General features: G+C 48.8%; 1 protein-coding gene across 2 annotated transcripts in view; it reads left to right on the forward strand.

The window, feature by feature from the left end:
- The first annotated feature begins 13299 nt into the window (after positions 1–13299).
- Positions 13300–19021, forward strand: part of TUNAR (transmembrane neural differentiation associated intracellular calcium regulator) — a 46767-nt gene continuing 41045 nt past the window's right edge. For both annotated transcript variants that reach the window (XM_070249168.1, XM_070249170.1), the window contains exons 1-2: positions 13300–13781; positions 14057–14374. In XM_070249168.1, the coding sequence (XP_070105269.1) occupies positions 14236–14374 (139 nt within the window). In that variant the 5' untranslated portion in view covers positions 13300–13781; positions 14057–14235. The remainder of the gene's footprint in view (positions 13782–14056; positions 14375–19021) is intronic.

Here is a 19021-nt window from a genome sequence, read left to right on the forward strand (position 1 = left end):
TTGAACTGCAAGAATGCTGATTTCTTTCTGAAACAAATTGGTTCTCAAGAATTACTGAAACTCTGTTAAAAAATAGCTACTAATCTAAATTCCTTGTCTGACAGCATTAAGGAAAATTAGGTACTCAGAGCCACAAGAGGGATGGGCTATATGGTTCTCATATATATTAAAACTGTAAATCACATCAAAACTAATAATGACACCCAGCTACGTTCTTACTTAGTACACCAGATATTTTTATTTCAATCCTTAATTCGTGGGTTCAGGAAACTACCGGCCAGACGAGGCTGAAATGCACAGAGGGGCCCACGTATGTGGACCGCTGTCCATGGTCCTGAAACAGCCATCTTCTCACCTTAGGGTCTGGTGGTGGTTCTCCTCACCCTGGGAGGGCCAGACTCAGAGTCAGGATTTATAAGCCTATTCTGGCTTTATCACTATATGAATAGTTGTGCGGTCAGGGACAAATTACTCTCTTGTCCTCTCAACCTTGATTTCTTTAGAACGTAAAATGAACAAGTTGCACAAGAGGACTCCAAGCTCCAATGTTGTATAATTCGGTAACTTAAAATTGCCAAAATATTGGAACAAGTGGCAGAGATCTCAGTATGATTGAACAAAATATTACTAAAGGTCATGTCTCATGTTTCATATATGTTTTAGGCACTAAAAATACAGTGTTATATTAGTTAGAACCTGTGGTTGAAATGGACACAAAACACATTGGCTTACATGAAGGACGGATAATAATGATGGGGTAACTTGTAGGATTACAGCCGGGACTAAGATACAACTGGAATGAGGATCTGCGACACCTTCAGATCTTCTTTCTTTATTCTTTATGTTTTATTCCAAAATGAGTTCTTCTACTCTGAAGGCGTGTGGCAGTCAGAGTCTAAGATGACCTTCAATTATCCCAACCTCCTAACACTCACAAGCTTGTGTGATTTCCTCCCTTTGGATGTGGGCAGGACCTATGACTTTCTTCTAACCAGCAGAATATGGCAAAAGTGATAGGATGTCACTTCTTTGATTACATTGCATAAGACTGTAACACCTTTCTCACTAGCGTATTTTCCCTTGCTGGCTTGGAGGAAGTCTGTGGACATGTTGGGGAGACTCATGTGGCAAGGAATCGAGGACAGTCTCCAGCCAACAACCAGGTAGGAACTGAAGGTGGCCTCTGGCCACAAACAGCCAAAGAACTAAGACTCTCTATCCCATGGGCTGCAAGGGCCTGAGTTCTGCCAACAACCATACAAAACTGGAAAGGAATACTTCCCCATTTGAAATGAGATGAGACTGGGGCACCTGTGGACACCTTGACTATAGCTTTCAGATGTGATCCAGCAAAGTTGTGCCCAGGTTCCTGACCCACAGGAACTGTGAGATAATAAATGCATGTTGTTTTAAGCCACCAAGTTTGTGCTAATTTGTTATGCAATAGGTAAATAATACAAGGGATATGGCCCCTAAAATTCCCAGACCCGCATCTCAAACTTTGGAGCCTGGATAGATCTGAAGACCACTTTTCCTCCTTTCACATTCAAAAATCCTCATGAAGGGCTGTGATTGGCCCAGCTTGTGTCAGGTTCCCATCCTACTAATCACTGTAGCTAGGAAGGTTGGAATCAGCAAGAAGACTGCAGCCTCATTCTAACCAGCTGAATTAGAGAGACTATTTTCTGGAATAAGAGAAAGTACAATTATGAGGAGCAGAACAGTAGCTGTCCACTGCAAAGGGTGAACAATGTAAACATATTCTTTGCCCAAAATCTAGAGGGCAATGTAGATGAGTTAATGCCTATGAAAACCCAATAGTTTGTGTGCTGCAGTACAGGAAGTACAGGTCAAAGATGGACCTTACATGGACTTGAGAGTGAGGAAAGAATTTCCAGGGAAAGTGACACAAGATAGAACCTGAAAACTGAATAGGAGTAATCCAGGTAAATAAAGGATGGATAAGAATGTCTTAGACACAGGGAATATCAAATGGAATAGCCCAGGAGCTAGAGAAAGCATGAAGTATTTGCTGGACTCCAAATATTTTTAATGCAGTCAGATCATAGCATGGAGGATGTGGGGGAAGTGCCAAGAGGGAAGCTGAAGAAACCGGTCAGAGCTTGGACGTAAAAGGCCTTGTCTTGTCCATAGGATTATTATTGACAAATCACAGACTTCACTCCATTAGTCAGCTCACAGGGTTAAGGCACCTTGCAGTCAGAAACTATGCAGCCGTGACTAATAAGGAGCATGCCAGAATGCCATGCTTGTCAACACCCACCACTTGGCATCAATCATCCTGGACTGGATGCCAGAAGCTACCCCAGAGGAATCAGATGCCACCACTGTTGTGCCTGACAAAGACCATCTCCTGGGTTATGATTGGGCCCGTTGACTCATGTAACACTTCCACATGCAACTTCCATGGGAGAGATCTGATTGGAAAAGCGCAGGTCACATGCCTGCATTCTAGCTGCAAGGAGACTGGGAAATGTTGCTGTTGAGGGTGTTTTTCATTCAGTCATGGGATTGCGGGAACAGTCAAGGTGTAGACAGGTTGTCCAAAAGATATTAAACGTCCATGAATGACAGGATCCATCCATGACAGACTTCATGAGCCAATCAAGGAGTTTTGCTGTTGTCCTGGGGAATGTCAATGAAGGGGTTTAAATAGGTGAATGGCATGGTTACTTTGATAGTTTAGGGGGTTCACTTGACCTACAGAGTAGTGGATGGATTGGAGGCAAGGAGGCCAGGTGGGAGCTATTGTAGCCATTCAGGTGAGGAAGTCTCAGCACCTGAAATAAAGTTGGTGCAATGCTAAAGGAGAGGACATCTCTGGATGGGTTCTAGAAGGTTCTTAAAGAAGTGCTTTCTCTTACATAGATGAAAATACTCTGCCCTCCCTTTCTTCCCTAGAACATCAGCCCTGGAGAAGTTCTGCAGACCCCTGTGATTGCAAGTGCATGGTTTAAGAATATATGCCCCTTGAAAGTATGCCTTAAGAGTCCACCAAACAGCTTACACACAAAAATAGTTTGCAACAGAACTAGTTCACGGTTACTGTGTCTGCTGCTATGGATGCTAGGGAAATTCACTGGGGAGAAAGAGGAAAAGGAAGGCTGGAGTTGCCAGAGAATGTTTCTTGGAGGAAGATACAGCTGAAGAACAGCCTCCTTATCCTCCTTATCCTGAAGAACAGGATGAGAAAGATCTGGTGAGGAGAAGAAAGCAACAGGAGGAAAAACCTGGAGATGGGATGCCAGCGAAGGCACTTACCAGAACTAGATGGGTGGGTGTGGTGGGCAGACTCAAAGATGTTCCCAATAACTGTGCCTCCTGGCATTCACACCCTTGATGTTCCCCTCTTCTTAGTGTGGGAAAGACCCATGACTTGCTTTCCAAATAGAATACAGTGAAGGTAACGGGATGTCACTTCTGTGACTAGGTTACTTAAGACTGTGGTTTCCATCTTTCTAGCAGACTCTGTCTATTGCCTTCTCCACTTGCCCACATTGATGAAGCAAGCTGCAATGTTGGAAAGGCCCATGTGGCAAGAAACTGAGGGTGGCCTCTGGCCAATAGTCAGCTAAGATTTGAGGCTGTCCAGCTCCTCTCGAGGAACTGAATTCAACCAACAACTATGTGCGAAAAAGCCTGGAGTGGCTACCTCACCAGTTGAGCCTTCAGACAAGACCCCAGCCCTGCTTGACACATGGATCCTGCTTGATCGCAGGTTTGCGAGAGACCTTGAAGCAGAGGACCTAGATAAGCCATGTCCATAATTCCAACCCACAATAACTGTTAAATAATAATTGTGTGCTGTTTTAAGTCATTGAGTATTGTGGTAATTTGTTACACAGCAATAGATAACTAATACAGTGGCTTTAGGGATGTTCTTACTGTCTCTGACCCTTGGTTTGCTTCTCTATAAGGGAGAGTAATACATGAACCACTTTTTAGGTTTGGTAGAAAAATTAAATAAAAAAAGATGTAGGGGCCGGCCCGGGGGCCCAGCGGTTAAGTGCACATATTCTGCTTCAGCGGCCTGGGGTTTCCCGGTTCAGATCCCGGGTGCGGACATGGCACTGCTTGGCATGCCATGCTGTGGCAGGCGTCCCACGTACAAAGTAGAGGAAGATGGGTATGAATGTTAGCTCAGGCCAGTCTTCCTCAGCAAAAAGAGGAGGATTGGCGGCAGATGTTATCTCAGGGCTAATATTCTTCAAAAAAAAGAAAAGAAAAAAAAATAAGATGTGGAATGCCAGCATTCTGCAAGGCTAGTGGTAGGTATTCAATAAATGATAGCCATTGCTGCTGCCCTAAACACCACCATTAACCATGCATAACGGAGAAATGACCCTCAATAAATTTTTACAACCTGTGCATTTTTCCCACTTAGTGGAAGAATCAATATGGCCCCATGAACTGTTCCCAGAAATTTATCTTAAGAATAAGAGCAAAAAAATAGACAAAAAAACTCTAGGTGCCTCAAACCTCTCAGTTCCTCAGGTTAGCCCTGACTGTACATGCTTCCCTAGAACACTGCACCAAGAAATTCCTGGATCTGGTACAGCGGTTGAATTTGTGATACATATTAATTAGCCTATCTTACGTCAGGGGGAGAAGTGCAACATTGTGCTAGCTTTTCAAGGCAGCCTTTTCCCAAGTTATGGTAAAAAAATATGCTTTCATTTTCTTTATCACTCCTCCATCATACTTAACCCCCAATGAAGATTATAACCTTTAGATATTAGTCACTCTCCAGTTGTGATACTTAAAATCAAGAGGGTAAACATATATTCTGTACCACTTGGCCAGAAAAGCTTGGCTGATCCAACAGATTTTAACTCTGTAGGACAGATTTTGCTGTATTTGTGCTTTCTTTTTTTTGTTCCATCTTCCCCAGAGGAGTATTAACTCAAAGTCATCATGAGAGACCCATCGCTGCCTGCCGCTTTCTATACTATCACTTTCATCTCTCCTCTTTGGTAACTTCTCCAGCCGTTTGATGAAGCACGTACACACTCTCTTACACACACACAAACAGAGGATGCCCTCCACTTCTAAAGGGGCAACAATTTGATTGGGAAATGGAGAAGTCATAAACACATTTTCATTTTACCGATCACACATCCATCCACTTTGTGCATCCTACTCAAGGCAGCAGCAGGACTTGCTCTTTTAACGTAAAAGCTGCTATGAAATGCAGCTGGCGAGCGATCTTTGAAAGGACTTAAGAAGATGACGTGGGTTGGAAGCTAACCGAGTGATACCCTCTGGACTTGTATATTCAATGATCTCTAAAAACGTAGTGGATTGCAATGACGTTTTAACCAGGTTGCTGATGCTTAAAGCTTAACGGTTTAGAAAAAACAGGTAAGAGATGGAAGGACATTTTTCCTTTGTTCAAAAGTACGTTCAGTGACCAAGGGTTTTGAGTGGATAAGCTCTGAGGACGGTAGTTTAAAATATTATCTGTTTAGAAAGCAAAGAGGTAAAGTCTTCCAGCCACTGCTTGTTTTGTGACTTTGAAAAGAGAGAAAATATTTCTTGAAAGTTCTGCATTTATGTTCATTGATGTGACAGACGTGATGTGTTGCATCGTATTAGCTACAGCCTTTGGCTGGTCAGATATAAATATATTTGACTATTTCTATTAATTTAATAACATCTAACAATTTGAAATATTCATCAGCTAAGTTTAGATTTTTGAAGATTAAAAATAGCCTTGAGTTTTTGGGACCGTCGCTGCTTCACCTGTAAAAGGGGGTTAATGGTATGTATTTGTAGTGTTTCTGTGAATTTCAGGTTGAAATAACGTATGTGGAAGTGCCTGGCACAGAATAGAGGTCCAACAAATGCTGGAAGTGATGATGATGATGAAGAAACTACAGCAGAGATTTGTGTATCTTTATTATTCCTACTGAAAGTTTTCTTAACTCAATGAAATGTCTTTGGAAATTTTCCTAGGTGGGTTGTCAACATAATCACTCTAGCAGTTCAACGCTCGTGTGCTTGATGAGATGTTACCTTCTCATAAGCAGTCCAAATCTTTGTTTATAAATTTAGAGGAGTCTAGTGCAAGGAAACCGGCTTCCTTGAACTGGACTTGGTTTTATGCAGAGCCTCAAAAAGGTCAAATCAGCCTCCGGCTGATTTGTTAGAACAAATAAAAATCTTAGCAAGGATCTTGATTGGAAAGACAAGGTGGGGAAACTTTTGCCTTCTTTGCAGTCAAGAACTCATCCCTTACATATGACTGAGGTGACAGTGTGAGGGTTTCTTCAACGTTAGCTGACGACATCGTTAACCGGGTGTGTGCAGTGGAGGGGGGCAGTTTCGAGAAACGGTCTCTGATCACAGATCAGCTCTGTGGCGTGTTATCTCTTAATGACTGTGGCTCCCCCATCACTGCAGAATATTTGTCAGCTTTTAGAGTAATTAACATTATACGTCGTGAGGCTAAGGAAGAATGAGTGACTTCAGCAACCTTCACACTTTTAGTTATTTTATGGAAATGTCCATTTTATGGGAAGATCTCCCCAATAGAACTGAATTACTACGTTAATATTAACCCTTGGAATAAGGTAATGTGTGCTGGAACGTATAGAGAGCAATTCAACAACACTTTCCAATTTTACCTTGGGAGCTAAAACCAAGCATGCTGACACCACGTAATTATCAATAAAATACCAGGAATCATTTTATTTGCAATTAACTGCAGAACAGGCTATTACTACCATGCCCCCTGCATTGTAAGTTGTAAAACACACACACACTCCCACAAGAATCAACTTTCATTTGAGAATTCGACCCCGTCCAACCTACGGCTGAAGGAGATGTGAAAATAAGTTGAGACAGGTGTCCTGTGGCCTGGAACAGAGATGAGGGTGGACACGAGGCCTCGGCATTGAGATTAGACAATCCGGTCACAGACAACAAACGGGAAGAGAAGACAAAGGAGGAACCGGCTCAGGGGATCCCCCTGAAGGCCTGGACCATTTACAGCTTTCAGCAAGGTGCTGCTTCTGTTTACGGCCGAGTGGAAGTCCCCGGCATTCTCTGTGGTCTTTTTAAATTCTATGTAAACACACAGCAACATATTTCCTCTAGCTGGAGAGCTAGCAGAAATTCCGTTCACATAGGTTTTGAGTATGATTAAGTGTCTGAGGATGGATGTGCCAGGGCCTGGCCTAATATCTGAAGGCTTCTCGGGAGAAGAGCTCTTAGGGGCACCCGTCTCTCTGCTGGGGAATCCTGCCCGTGGCCACCTGCAACCAAAACCTTGACTATCTAATTGTCACCTGAAAACAAAAGCAGCAGTAAGAAAAATACGAAATGTCAAAATGTAACCTAAGTTTGTTGCTGCTGTCTTTTCACTTTGATAGGGGAAAGGGATGAAAACTCAAAGCAACGATGGCTTTAGGAAAATCGGTACCTGGACAGGCCCCTTAGGATCTGGGACGCAGGCCTTTGTGCAGACACTAGGTACAATATTTAATCAATTTAGCCTTAGCCGATGCTATTCACAAGGGGACATTCTCCTTTTCTTGTTGGAAAATCTGTGCTTCTGCACGCAGGCTGTGACTACTGCATGAGAAAATTTTCTTTTGTTTCCATCACGGTGCTTGCAAGACAGTCTGAGATGGGGAAATTGAACCTGTTTGTATCCAATCTGGCTGAGAAAAAGACAGTGAAATGGCCAGATATGTTTTTTCTTTAAAGAGAGCATTTTGCTTTTCTTTGTGATCCCACTTGGAAGGCAAATTTCTGCTAAGGAGGCTGTGCAGCGATGTTGCATTGCTGGATAAATGCACCCGGCTGAGTAAGTCTCTCCCCGCCTTTGGGATCTACCAGATAGTCATCACATTCTGGCCAGGTAGCTGGGGCCTAGGTGACCGGTTCTCCAAGGGCAGGTGGTCTGCCCAGTTCGAGATCTGGCACTGACTTTGTTGAATGACACCCCCAGAGACCCTAACAGGAGCCTAAGGAAAATAAATTCTCTTATACCGTAGCTGACCCCTTTTAAACACACAGTAACATGTGAGCCTCACGGGAATATTGGTGGCCCAGAAATGATCTGTGTGTTCATTTCTCAGTGAGCTTACACGTGGAGGCTTGGGTGTAGAGAGTTCCAGCAGATGTTCACCCTTGGGATTGCCTGAATTTGTACTCCATCTATCTCCTATAACACAGGCAGAGAACGCCGTTGCTCTCTTTGATGGACTTCAGGTCCGATGATGAAAAACTATAGACCTGAGAGCCTACTGAGGCTGCTCTGTGGGTGGATTATTCATCGATAGTTGTGGCTATTGTGACTAGCAGGCCGTGAAGAAATTTGAATAATTGTCCTTAACTGCTGGACTCTTACAATCTCAAAGGGACCTTAAAGGTTACTCAGGCACTTTGCAGCAACACTGGTTAACAGGCCTTCCGCTTTTGCTTGAATTCCACAGATGATGGAGAACTCACTACTTCACGAGGCAGCCCATTTGGTATTTGGATTGCTCTCATTCAGGGGTCAGCAAACTGTTTAGTATCTGCAAAGAGCCAGATACTAAATATTATAGGCTTAGTGGCCCACGCAGTCTCTGTAGCAAAAATTCAACTCTGCTCAGGCAGCAGGAAAGCACCACAGACAATACATAAATGAATGGGCAGCCTGTGGTCCAACAAAACTTTATTTACAGAAGTAGTCAGCGGGCCAGATTTGGCCCATGAATTGTAATTCACCAATCATTGCTCTAAGTGTCACTCTTCCAAATCCTGAAGAAAACCACCGTCTCCCTGGTGGCCTAGTTTACCCTTTGGGGCCACACATCAAAGCTTGTCAAACCCTCTCCTGTCAGAAAACCCTCCAGATGTTTGAAGTTGATGACCCCCTCTTTCAGGGACCTGTTTTCTTTTCTCATCTCTCCTCAGTTGTCTTGAGTCCAAGTCTCTTCCTGCTTCCTGAGCTTGGTTGGTTGGGTCATTTTATTCTGATAACCACTTTAATATGGGTGTCACAAAGGAAGATTTCAGACCCTAAAGCCCCCTTTCCCACAGAAAGCAGTGTTTGAGTCCTCTTCCTTTTACCTGTCCTTTATGTCACCCCCACACAAGCCCTCTCCTTACCTGGGCCGTCCTGTTAACACGAACACACCTGGTTCAAACTGCTGCTCACCCCGGAGGCCCAGCCTGTCTGGATGAGCCCCATGAGCCACCCTCCAGGCCCCCTGCAGACCAGAGGCTCTGCCGGGTAGGTGTTGCCCCTTCCTGGCCTGGCATTTTCTTTCTTTGAAGCTGGAGATGCTGACACAGTCAGGAGAAGTGGACTCAGGGAGGCGGACGTCCTTGGCAAACCATAAAGAGCCATACAAAATTATCCAGACTTATCAGGACGAGACGACCCACGAGGAAGCCCCAGGTTCAAGTCGTGGGGTCTGCCAGCTATCAGCTTTGAGGCTGAGGAATCATCCCGACCAAACTCTCATGTATGTGACAAGGGCCAGTGAAATATGGGGTGCCAAAGGCTTGGAAAACTGCAAAACACTGTAAAAAAAACGGGGGAAGTCATTAGCAAATAGAGATACTGACTTTTAAAAGGATACTTCAAGCTGATTTGAAGTATTTTTTAAAAATACTTCAAACTTTTCCTGAACTATTTCTAAAGAATTCTTTCCTTCCTCCCTCCAGGACCCCCCTCCCCACCCCGACATCATACACTTATCTGGCCGAACTACACAGAGTTGTTCTCTGAAAGTTACAGCTAGGTTGGGCTTTTCTCAATGGGTTATATTTTTTAGGACTTGAAGTTCCCCACAATTCACCTCTGGGTTCTTGCAAGCACTACCCCTGCACATGGAACCTTCTCCCCTCCTCCCCCCCGCCCCCAATTCCCTTCCATCTGGCTGCCTCCCACTCATCTTAGAAAGCTTATCCACCAGGAAGTCTTCATCAACCGCCTAAACCTGGAGAGGGGCCTCTCTTTTGTGCAACCACACGGCCTGCAGACACCACAGCACTGATGCCAGCCCTTGCCACACCATCCTGCTGACTGGTCTCTCTCCTCTACTAGATGGTGAGTGATGGGAGGGCAGGGGCTGTGGTGTGTTCACTGCCGACTGCTGACAGCCATCAGAGTGCTGGGTACATCACAGGGCTCAACAAACATTTATTAAATGAATGAATGAGTTGTGGAGAAAACCTGAGAATGAGCGAACTAGCCATGCCTCGTAATGCACCCATTACAGGTTGCCAAGACCTCTCTCCCACACAGTGACCCGGAGGATAGCCTATGTCCCTCTCAGTGGCCCTGCAAAGTGCTGAGGTTGGCAGGGATCATGACCCCTTGCCCCTGCAAGTGATGGAAGGTTCTCCAGTCAAGCATGGCCAGAAAGTCTCTGCCTGGGTGGCTGCCTGGAGGCTGGGTCCTCTCTTCCAGCTCTCTGTCCCCCTGTGTCTCCCCACTCCCCTCCACATAGGCCTGGCTCAGCAGATGCCTCAGGGAGGGGACCAGCACTAACAGAGGCAGTGGCCTCCCCCAGCTCCTGTCCACCATCTTGCTTTCCTATCACGAGTCTCTCTCAGCTTCTACCCAAATGAGTGCTTGTTCACAGCTCTGTGCATTTCCCCTACGTTTTCCTCCTGATCTGCCTGCTCTTGCTTCTGCTTCTCCAACTACCCAACACCTACTCATGCCTGGAGACCCAACTCAAATGCCATCTCCTCTGTGTAGCCAGCTGCAGTCCCTGCAGACAGATGTAGTCGCTTTCCTTATGCTTCCAAGAGTAGCACTTGGTAATGCCTATAAGGTAGAGCTTATCAGTTCAAAACAAAATTGAGTATCTAGTGATGATAATAATGGCTCTATCATTGAGAGCTCACTCTGTTCCAGGAACCCTCCTGGGAATGCATACATCTCATTTGTAATCCTAAAGGTCATTAGGTATTTTCCGTATTATTATTGTCTCAATTTTCTCTTAACCTGGCAGATGAAATAGGGTCATGGCTAGCAACATGGATTTGGAGGCAGGGAGACCAGGCTGTAACTCTCCAGTCCATCATTTGCCAGATGGGTGACTTTAGGGAAGTTACATAACCTTTCTGAGCTTCCCTCTAAGAAGGGACAATGGACCTACCTTACAGGCTTTGGTGACGTTAAAACAAGCTCCCGCAGATGAAGCCCTTAGTAACTGGAGTACCTGGCCTGGGCTAGGCCCTCTATAAATGCAGGAGGACCCAGAGGACAGAGGGCTTATCAAATCCATCTTTGCATCCCTGTGCCCAGCACGGTGCCTGACTTGAGTGAATGCTCCTTAGAAACTTGGGGAGATGCTCCTCCACTGGAAATGGGCACCCTGGAAAGATGTGGCCCTGAGGATCCGTGGGCTGCCTTGATCCCAGCTTGCTGGTGCACTCCCCACCTCTACTGAGGAAAGCTTGAGGGATGGCAATGCAATGGAGGGAAGCCTTACCTGCGGCTTCCTGTCCGGCCCCATACACACACTGTAAAGGTGAACATGCTGGCTTTGGCTACAGCACAGGCCAACATTCTTCAAATCTTTGTGAACCATGAATGAGATGCCTGTGCCATCAACTCATGTTTCCCCAGAGGCTGCCCTGTTTCCTGGAATAGTGGGGCCCAGATACTGGTTATGCATGGATTACAAGCTCGGAGCTTTCCTTTGCTGTAGGCACTGGGTTCCCTGACCAAGTTAGATGTCTGCGTTTTGGGAAGTCTGGGCTGAAAAAGGGTCGGCTGCCAATACAGCCCCAGGAAACAGGTCTTCTGGAGTTTCTGTGGACCTGCTGCCAATCATAAAAACTGGTGGGGAAATTTAGAGGTGTTTCCCCCAAGTTCACTGGGAAATGCTGCATCTCAACTGTTGCATATGGGCTGGGACGCGAAGTATTTTTCCCAGTAAAGTGCTGCCTTTGGGCCACTGTGTCTTAAGATACAGGTTTCTGTTTGGGTGGGTTTGCAGGGTTTTTCTACGAGAGTTATTGACATCTCCATCATCATCATCATCATAATAAGAGGAAGTATCCTGAAACTGGGCCAACAAAACCAGCTCAGGCCCTGATGTTGCTCAAAGCCCCTTAGGGAGGGGATCCGCCCTGTGGAGAGTGAGGGGCATTCCTGGGCAGGCAGGATCCCCCCTCTGCAGGGTCCGTCTTCGTCTTCTGCCTCTCCTCCCTACACCATTCCAGAGAGGAAGAGGGCAGAAGCATCAGGAAGGGGCGTGGGCTGGGTCCTGTGGGTGAGGCAGCAGGTGGTTCCTATCCTGTAGCAAGAATGGGAGGGCCTCTGAGGAGTGGGGAAGCGAGACTCCCTGCACCCAGCTGTGGAAGAGGGGGCCACAGTGGGGTGTGGGAGCCTGGGAACCAGGGTGCCTGGGTTCTGGGCCCAGCTCTGCTTTGAGGCACCCAGTGGACTCCAGCAAGTCACCTCCCTCATCTTGAAAAGCAATGTTCCCTGTCTGCTACGAGGGCATTTCACGAACCTTTCCCCACTTTCCTGGGCTTTGGGGTGTCTATTGGTGAGGTCTCAGAGGAGCAGGAGACAGGCTGCACACCTTATAGCAAGTACACATTCACACTGATAGAGCACCTTATGTACTAGGACTTAGCCACAAGCTTTAGGGGACAAACACTCCATTTTACTGGAGATGGGTACCTTAGGGAACATACTGCAGGAAACTGGAGGGGCCCAGATTTGAACCCCGGTCTGAGAAGTCCCAAATCCAGAAACAGGAAGGCGCCCAAGGCAGGTGATAGGGTCCCCAAGGTGGGCAACCGGACAAAGGGGTGGCGCGGGGAGGCGCTGCCACGGGGGCGTGGGGGGGGGGGGGTTGGTTTGATCACGAGGACACAGCTGCCCCCCAACCACCTGGCCATCCTCCAGTTCTGGAGAAGGTAGGAGGAGCTCAGAGCAGGGAGTCTAGCGACCTTTGCTTCCATGATGAAGAGACAACGCAGGAGCAAAATGTCCAGGAAGGAGGGAGGGAGACCAGAGGAAGGAGGTGGCTTCTCCTTCACCCGCGTCCTCAGGTCCCCCTGTACACCACGTGGGTGGGAGCGTGTCTTACACATCCACGCGCCCACAGCCACCTTCACCGCGCTCCTGCCTGGACCGGGTCCATCTCCGCGCCTGTGGGCGCCAGGCCTCCACGGGCCACGTCGCCGCCACCTGCTGCTGCATCCCCAGTGAGAGGGAAGGAGCATCTCCGTGCTTCCCCTCATCCGCCTCCACCCAGCCCAAGCCCTCTCATCCTCCGGGGTAAGGCTGAAGCCACGTCTTCCCCGGGCCCCCTCCCCAGCGCAGAGTGGAAGGGAGAGGGAGGAGCTCCGGCCGCAGCCGCCCGCCCTCCTCGCTCCGGAGCTCCCCCTGCCCTCCCCTCCCCTCCCCTCCCCTCCCCTCCCCTCCCCTCCCCTCGGCTGCCGCAGCCCCGCTAGTCGCGCGCGTCAGCGTGGGCTCCCCGGAGCGAGTCGCTAGGTAACGGGGCTGGCTCCGCAGACCCGGGGCCGGGGAAGCCCGCGCGCGTCGTCAGCAGCGGCGCAGCGGGGCGGGGGCAGAGGGCGCACGGACCCTCTTCATCCGGGCTTGCGGACCCTGGCTCGCACGCAGCCCCCTCCCAGGATGCCTTAACCAGCGCCGATCGCAGTCATCCAGGTGCCCCTCCCTTGCAGGGACCCCAACGCCGCCAGCCCCTTCCTCCTTCCTAGCCGGTGCGCACTGCTCTGCGCGCAGCAGGGTGGGAGCCCCGCTGCCGCGGTCGCCGTCGCCGCCGGTAAGCTGTGCACTGGGGCCGCGGCTGGGCCGGGGAGTGAGTAGGGGCGCGCGACAAGCGAGGCAGCTCCCGCCACCGCGGCCGCCGGACCAGCCATGTGCTAAAGTTTGTGGGCCTCGGCGCCCCACCAGGCGCGCAGCGCGGGGCGCAGCGGCGCGGTGGGTGGGGCGGCGCGGTCCTGCCGGTCGCCCGCCGCCCCCAGCCCCCGCGGGGCGCAGCTCTGCGCGCTCTCACGCTCTCTCTTTCTCTCTTTCCCTCCGCGCTGCCTCCCCGAGGTCCTCCCGCCGAGCCCGGGCTCGGGGCATGAGGAGCCCCGGGGCGCCGCCCGGAGACGAGCCGGCTGCGCGTACACTTCTCCAGCGGCGGACGGGGACATGAGCCGCGCGTACGGGGTTCGGCGCCCGGCGGCCAGCCCCAGCCGGCGGCAGCCAGCGGGTCGGCGCTGCCCGGGAGAATGAGGCAGGAGCTGGCGGCAGCCTATTTCTCTTCCTCCTCCTCGCCTTTCTCCGGCTCAGGCGCCCCGGGTCCGGGCCAGGCTGTGGTTCTGCTGCGTGCCCCGCGCGCCCCCCGCCCGCCTCCGGATGCGCTGCTCGGTAAGCCAGGCCCTCCGCTTCGGGAACAAAGCCCCTTCGCAAGGCCTGGAGGCCGCCTCCGAGCCCCCTGCCCGGCCCCCACCCCGAATCTGGAAGCCTATGTGGCTTCCAATGGAACCCTTCGGTTCCCCCATTCCCCAAACCCTGCCTGGAGGCTGAACTGCCCCGGCGCCTTGGAGACCTGGTGCTTTCCTCCGCCATAGGGGAGGCAGATGCCGGCTGGACACGCAGGCAGAGGAGACCTGTTTGGTCCAGATGAGGATATATGCGTCCTGGGTTCAAACTCATCATTTGCGGGGAGGAGAGAGCTCACATATAGTGACCACGTAGTAGGTGTCCAGGCTCTCCTGGGTAGGTGCCTCAAAACCACCCGAGGAAGTAGATCCCCCTTCTTCCATGGCTCAGATTTGGAAACTGAGGCCCAGAGAGGTTGAATGGTTGAATTAATCAAGGTCACAAGGCCAGGAAGTGGGAGACCAGATTGGAACCCAGGGTGCTCTTTCTACTTCTCTGCCAAGCTGATCCCTTTGTAGGAAACACACCTTCCCATTTCTTCTACTAACTGCTTCCGTCTCCAGGCGTTGCGTGTGGTGAAAATACTTGTGCCAATGAGTGTCTGCTCAGATGAAATAAATTGCTGGCCGCGTATGGTTTTTGTCCATCCCTCCGTCATGCTGCTTACCCATTATGTGAACTGTGAGTGTAAGGCTACTTCTGTTAAGGTGGGAGGATGATATGTCCCCCTGGGCACCCTCTTTCCTGGGACCCTGTTTCTCCCAGGCCTCTTAAAGGATGGAAAAGGCAGTGTTTGCTTTCTCGGATGTGCCCCTTCTGTGCCTGCCTGCCCTGCACATGCTCAGGCTCAGAACCTTGTCCTAAACCTTTCTGTGGGGTGAGGGGCAGTCAAGTCTACCTGCCCCTGGTTGTGTAAGCCTTGGGGATGGTTACTTAACAGGCCCTGGGGCTGATCCCAGAGGGCCACGGGGCAGGAGCCGACCCTCTCAGAGATTTTGTCTTGGCTCACGTTTGTCATCCTTCCGTGTCAGCAGCACTTCACACTTGTCAGCCCAGAAGAAAAGGGGAGGGGGTTTTAATGTAGACATCAGGCCTTAAGCTTTCCCCTACTTCTCAGGTTTGCAGCATTTAACTGTTTGCCTCAGAGCATTTAGGTCCATCCTGAAGGGAGAAGCCACGAGGAATCATCTGGTCCTGGTCTGAGCAGCTCGTTTAATCAGTTGAGTCACCAAATGTTGGGCTTGCTGTCTATACGACTCATGCAGTGTTGGTGTCAGTGCAGGAAGCTTCTCCTGGCAATAAGGGGCCTCAGTTTCCCTGTTAGTGAAAGGAACACGTCAGACTGGATAACCTCTCAGATCCCTTCCATCTAAACGATTCTACGAAGAGTGGGTTCCGGGCCTGAGCTGGGGTGGTGTGAGCTGATCAGACCCGGGCATTGGGACTAACAGCTCCACACTGAATAGCTTGTTTTTTCCAAGAAGAAGATGTGGTGGGGAGGGGCCTACAAGATTCATGGTCCACCCAAAGGAGGGGAAGCCTGAGCTGTGCTTTGGTGGGTTGTCTTTTGGGCTAAAGCATGGTGGTAGTAAAGTGCCCCAAGGTACCAGATGGGGCTTATGGGATAGGTTAGGCTTTCATTCAGAGAGATGACATTGGCCCCTAAGAACCGATGAAATGCAATGCATCAATTAGATGTCCAGCCGGCTAGAAAGCAGCAAGCTGGTGAGCTTGCCTGTCCCTTCCAGAAAGAATCCATCATAGTTGAATCGTAAAGCCTTCTCCGGCTAAACAATTAGTGCATGCAAATAAAGTGACTTTTAGACTCTCCCCACCCAGTTATTTGCTGCTTCTGTCAGTGATCGGTGGAGCCTGCCTGAGCAGGGACACAGAGGGACGGTGACAGGAAAGGTGGGCCACCAGGATGTCTAGACCTGACTTAGTCTTTACCTGTTGATTACAGCTAAATTCATCAACTTGACCTATGAGCCCTTAATGGGGTTGTCATAGGTCTTTTAAGATGTGGATTAATGAACCTTTTAAAGTGTTACTGAATCCCAGATGACATGGGCATGTCTCGCTTTTTCCCAGAAACTAAACTCCTAGTGGGTTTTGTGACTATTTGAAATTCACACAACCAGAGCAAAGCTTTCATTCTTGACAGGCTCATAGGGTCTGCGAATGGCAAGCAATGCATCTTGTGTGAGCATATTAATCTCCCAGCATTGTGTATTTTAGCTCCTCATGACTAACTGGTAAGGTTTGGAATAAAAATGAGTTCAGAGAAACCATCTTCATTAAGTTACTTTTGAAAATGTTGATGTAATTATGATAGAATGATTTTTAGGTCATATATCATACTGCTGTTGCCCAAAGCCAGATTACGTAGTAAAACGTTACTCCCATCCCTGATGTTTAGTTTTTAGTTCACAGTTCTCTCTCACTTTTGTTTTTGCTTTTTTTCCCCCTCTGGCATGAAAATATGCAGTCAAGAATGAATTCTCCCTTTTCAATTTTATCTTGTCTTAAACCACTTCTTTTCTGGAAGATCTCTAAAGCTGAGCTCTTCCTCACCATACATATAATAGCTTCCTGTTAATATATATTTTAGGTGCCTTAGATTTGGTGTGGAGAACAGGAGGGGTATGTATCACCAATGAGAAACCACAGTGAGACGTTTCCCTTGTCGGCATCCCATTTCTAACTCGGGAGTCCAGACCATGAGCTCTTTTGATCATAGCTGACATGCCCAGTAATGTGAGAACCCAGTTCGAGGGCTGTGACATCTGTGCAACAGTGAGGATGTACACAGGTACCTAGGGGAGTGTAGAGGAAAAGAATGTCCTCCAGAGGCCAGGATACCTGGGACTTATTCCTGACTCTGTTGTTAGTTGGCTTTCTGACCTTAGATAAGTGATTCCCATTCTCTGGGTTTCAATTTACATATATGCAAGGAGTGTGTGTGTCTGCGTGCGTGTGTGTATATTAGTACCAGATGACCCCCTCTGACTCTAAGCTCCATGAGTCCTCAGCGTTTGCATGCAGCTGGTTATTAATAGCTCCGGAATGCTCCGTACTTTAAGTTACATAACATTTTCAATTAGACATCCATAGAAACAGTAAGGAACCAGTCATTATAAAAGATGCTACTTATTACCCAAAGAGGGGACCCTACCCTGAATGTGTGACGATAGGACTTTCATCTTAAAGGCCGTTGTGCCAGCTTCCCCATCAGAGCTCCTTGCACGTGGAGTCTCAGCGCACATCTGAGAGGGCTAGAATGAGACAGGACCCTCTCTGGGGTCCGTGTGGCAGAAGCTGCAGGAGACGTTATATAATTGGGTCAATGGGGTAGGAAGAGTATGACGTCCGATCTGCATCGCTCGAGGTCCAGGGGCCTGGGAGGTTTCGCCTCAGTCTCAGGCTGTTCCTGGAAGGTTAGGAGGGAAAGTATGTAATTACTGCTTGCAGTTGTTTTGAAAATGGAAAGTACTTTAATTAGAACCTTGAACTCAGCGGAAGCTGAAATCTGGTGAGAAGTTCGTGGATTTGGCAGTGGTGTTTTTGCCGGCTTCTCTGGGCAGGCTTCCTCCTAACGCTTTAAGTAGTGTGTTGTGTGGGGTAGGTTTCCTAGCGAAGCTGCAGTCGCTGTCAGATAAAGAGACTGGCGAGGGGGTGGTGGGAGGAAGGAACCACCAGCCCTTACACATTTTGTCCTCAGGACTCTGCAGAGTAGATGTCATTCACCCCCTGTTCTAGATGAGGCACGCGGGCTCAGAGAGCTGAGGTGTGTCACTCAGACTCACACAATTATTGAATGGCAGAACCAAGCGTAATTTCAAATACGCTCTGCTAGAGTTTATTGCCCCGCGCCACTTCCTTTCCACTGTTGCTGTAGTGTGCCTGGCAACCAAATTGTGTCCTTCATCCCGAATTTGTAAATAACACCATAGCGCCGAGAAAGCAGGCAGAAGATTTGATGTGGGTAACGTATCGGGGTGATGTGGCTACTGAGGGACTTCAGAATTCACCAGGATTTTTGTCAGCACGTTGTAGTTCTTTTAACTCTCTGTCAAATGTGTTAGATTCCAGAGATGCTCAGAAACAACCCCAAAATGGCTAGTGTTGGTAGTTCTTCGAGGGAAGCTGAAATAACTTCTCTTGGTCCCATGGCACCCTGGGGTTCAGTGGGAAGTGAGCACAAGCTGGCACGTGGGGTGTTTTGCAAGGCGTGCTAGCCTCCACCTTTGGAAATGGACCTCACATCAAAGTTATGTAACAGAAGCTGTTGGAAGGAGCATGACTCCTCCTCCAGGAGGCCATACGGGTTAATCCTCCCCAAAACAACACACTAGAGAGGGAAGTAGGAGGAACATATTCAGGAACTTAAAGGTTCACGTGGAGCTCTTAAGAATCTCCAGGACTCAGAAGGAAATGCAGGTTTTGAAGAACGTTTCAAGCCACTGAATGCGGATACTGTTACATCAGATATTTTGTGTGGCCTGAGGAAGTCCACCCACGTTAGTGTAGCTGCTGCTCGTCTTTGCTGATAGGCCCGTAGATCTAGATGGAATCATCCACACCTGGGACAGGAGATTCCAGAATCCCATCTGTAACATACAACACTGAAAT

The sequence above is a fragment of the Equus caballus genome, chromosome 24 (assembly GCF_041296265.1).
Source record: "Equus caballus isolate H_3958 breed thoroughbred chromosome 24, TB-T2T, whole genome shotgun sequence".
Lineage (NCBI taxonomy): Eukaryota > Metazoa > Chordata > Mammalia > Perissodactyla > Equidae > Equus > Equus caballus.